At 37.3% G+C, this 1,283-nt stretch overlaps 1 protein-coding gene across 1 annotated transcript in view; it reads left to right on the forward strand.

Annotated features, from left to right (window-relative positions):
- Positions 1-500: 500 nt before the first annotated feature.
- LOC109341629 (thaumatin-like protein 1b) overlaps positions 501-1,283 on the forward strand; it is an 8,112-nt gene continuing 7,329 nt past the window's right edge. The window contains exons 1-2 of the mRNA XM_019579572.1: positions 501-637; positions 797-1,278. Of these exons, the coding sequence (XP_019435117.1) occupies positions 586-637; positions 797-1,278 (534 nt within the window). The 5' untranslated portion in view covers positions 501-585. The remainder of the gene's footprint in view (positions 638-796; positions 1,279-1,283) is intronic.

Here is a 1,283-nt window from a genome sequence, read left to right on the forward strand (position 1 = left end):
TATGTTGTGAATTCATTTAAATTACGTAATTGTGTAGGAAATTAAAATAAAACAAATTATTTAATATTTGAACATGGTAGATTTAAAATAGATATCAAGCACTGATGTTAGATTTTAGGAAAATAGTTGATTATTTTTCCACATGTCATGGTACTAATATATTATATTTATATTGATAGATAAAATCAGCTGTACCGAAAAACATTTTCTTAAGAAACTTGTAAACTCTGTTTCTTTATACATACTTTATGATAGTTTTCTTTTCTTTCTCTATAATAAAATGTATAATTATTATGAGAGTGTAATCTAAAAATGAATAATTGTTTTGTTGAAAAACTGACACTTAGTAATAAATGGAGGGAGAAATTTCATACATACATGGCGGTCTCAAACAGCCCTTGGACTAACTCAAACTTCTTCATTTAGTACACATGATTGCTCCACGTACATGATATGAATCGTTGAAGATTCAAGCCTATTTCCCTATATATATTGCAAAGCACATTGAGTCCATACTTCACCAGCAACCTTCAAAAACAAGAACTCCCCATTTATACCAATTTGCATAACATTAAGCCATCAACAATGACTACCACCCGTGTAGCTCTCTACCTTACCTTTGCATTCTTCTTCTATGGTAATATATTTCAACTACGTTTTCCATTCTACTACTTTAGAATTGTATGTGTCTTTCGATTATGTAAGAAATAAAATTCCCCTTGGTAATGGGTATACCTATTAACCTGCATTAAAACAATAAACTTCAATGAGCTCATGACTATTAATTTGTATGCAGTGACTCAAGGAGCCAAAGTTACCTTCACAAACAGGTGCAGTTACACCGTGTGGCCAGGGACCCTAACTGGTGACCAAAAGCCTCAATTATCAACGACTGGTTTTGAGCTAGCATCAGGTGCTTCCAACTCCGTGGACCTCCCAACTCCATGGTCTGGTCGCTTTTGGGCTAGGACTGGGTGCTCAAACAGTAACGGCAAATTCAGTTGTGCCACCGCTGATTGCGCCTCTGGTCTAGTTGAATGCAATGGTGCAGGTGCGATCCCACCAGCAACTTTGATAGAAATCACAGTAGCAGAGAATGGAGGACAAGACTTCTATGATGTGAGCAACGTGGATGGGTTCAACGTGCCCATGTCAGTGTCTCCACAAGGTGGTAGTGGAGAATGCAAAACATCAAGCTGTCCCGCGAATATCAATGCAGTATGTCCCACAGAGCTGCAACTCAAAGGGTCTGATGGGAGTGTAATTGCTTGCAAGAGTGCTTG

Source organism: Lupinus angustifolius, unplaced genomic scaffold (assembly GCF_001865875.1).
Source record: "Lupinus angustifolius cultivar Tanjil unplaced genomic scaffold, LupAngTanjil_v1.0 Scaffold_536, whole genome shotgun sequence".
Lineage (NCBI taxonomy): Eukaryota > Viridiplantae > Streptophyta > Magnoliopsida > Fabales > Fabaceae > Lupinus > Lupinus angustifolius.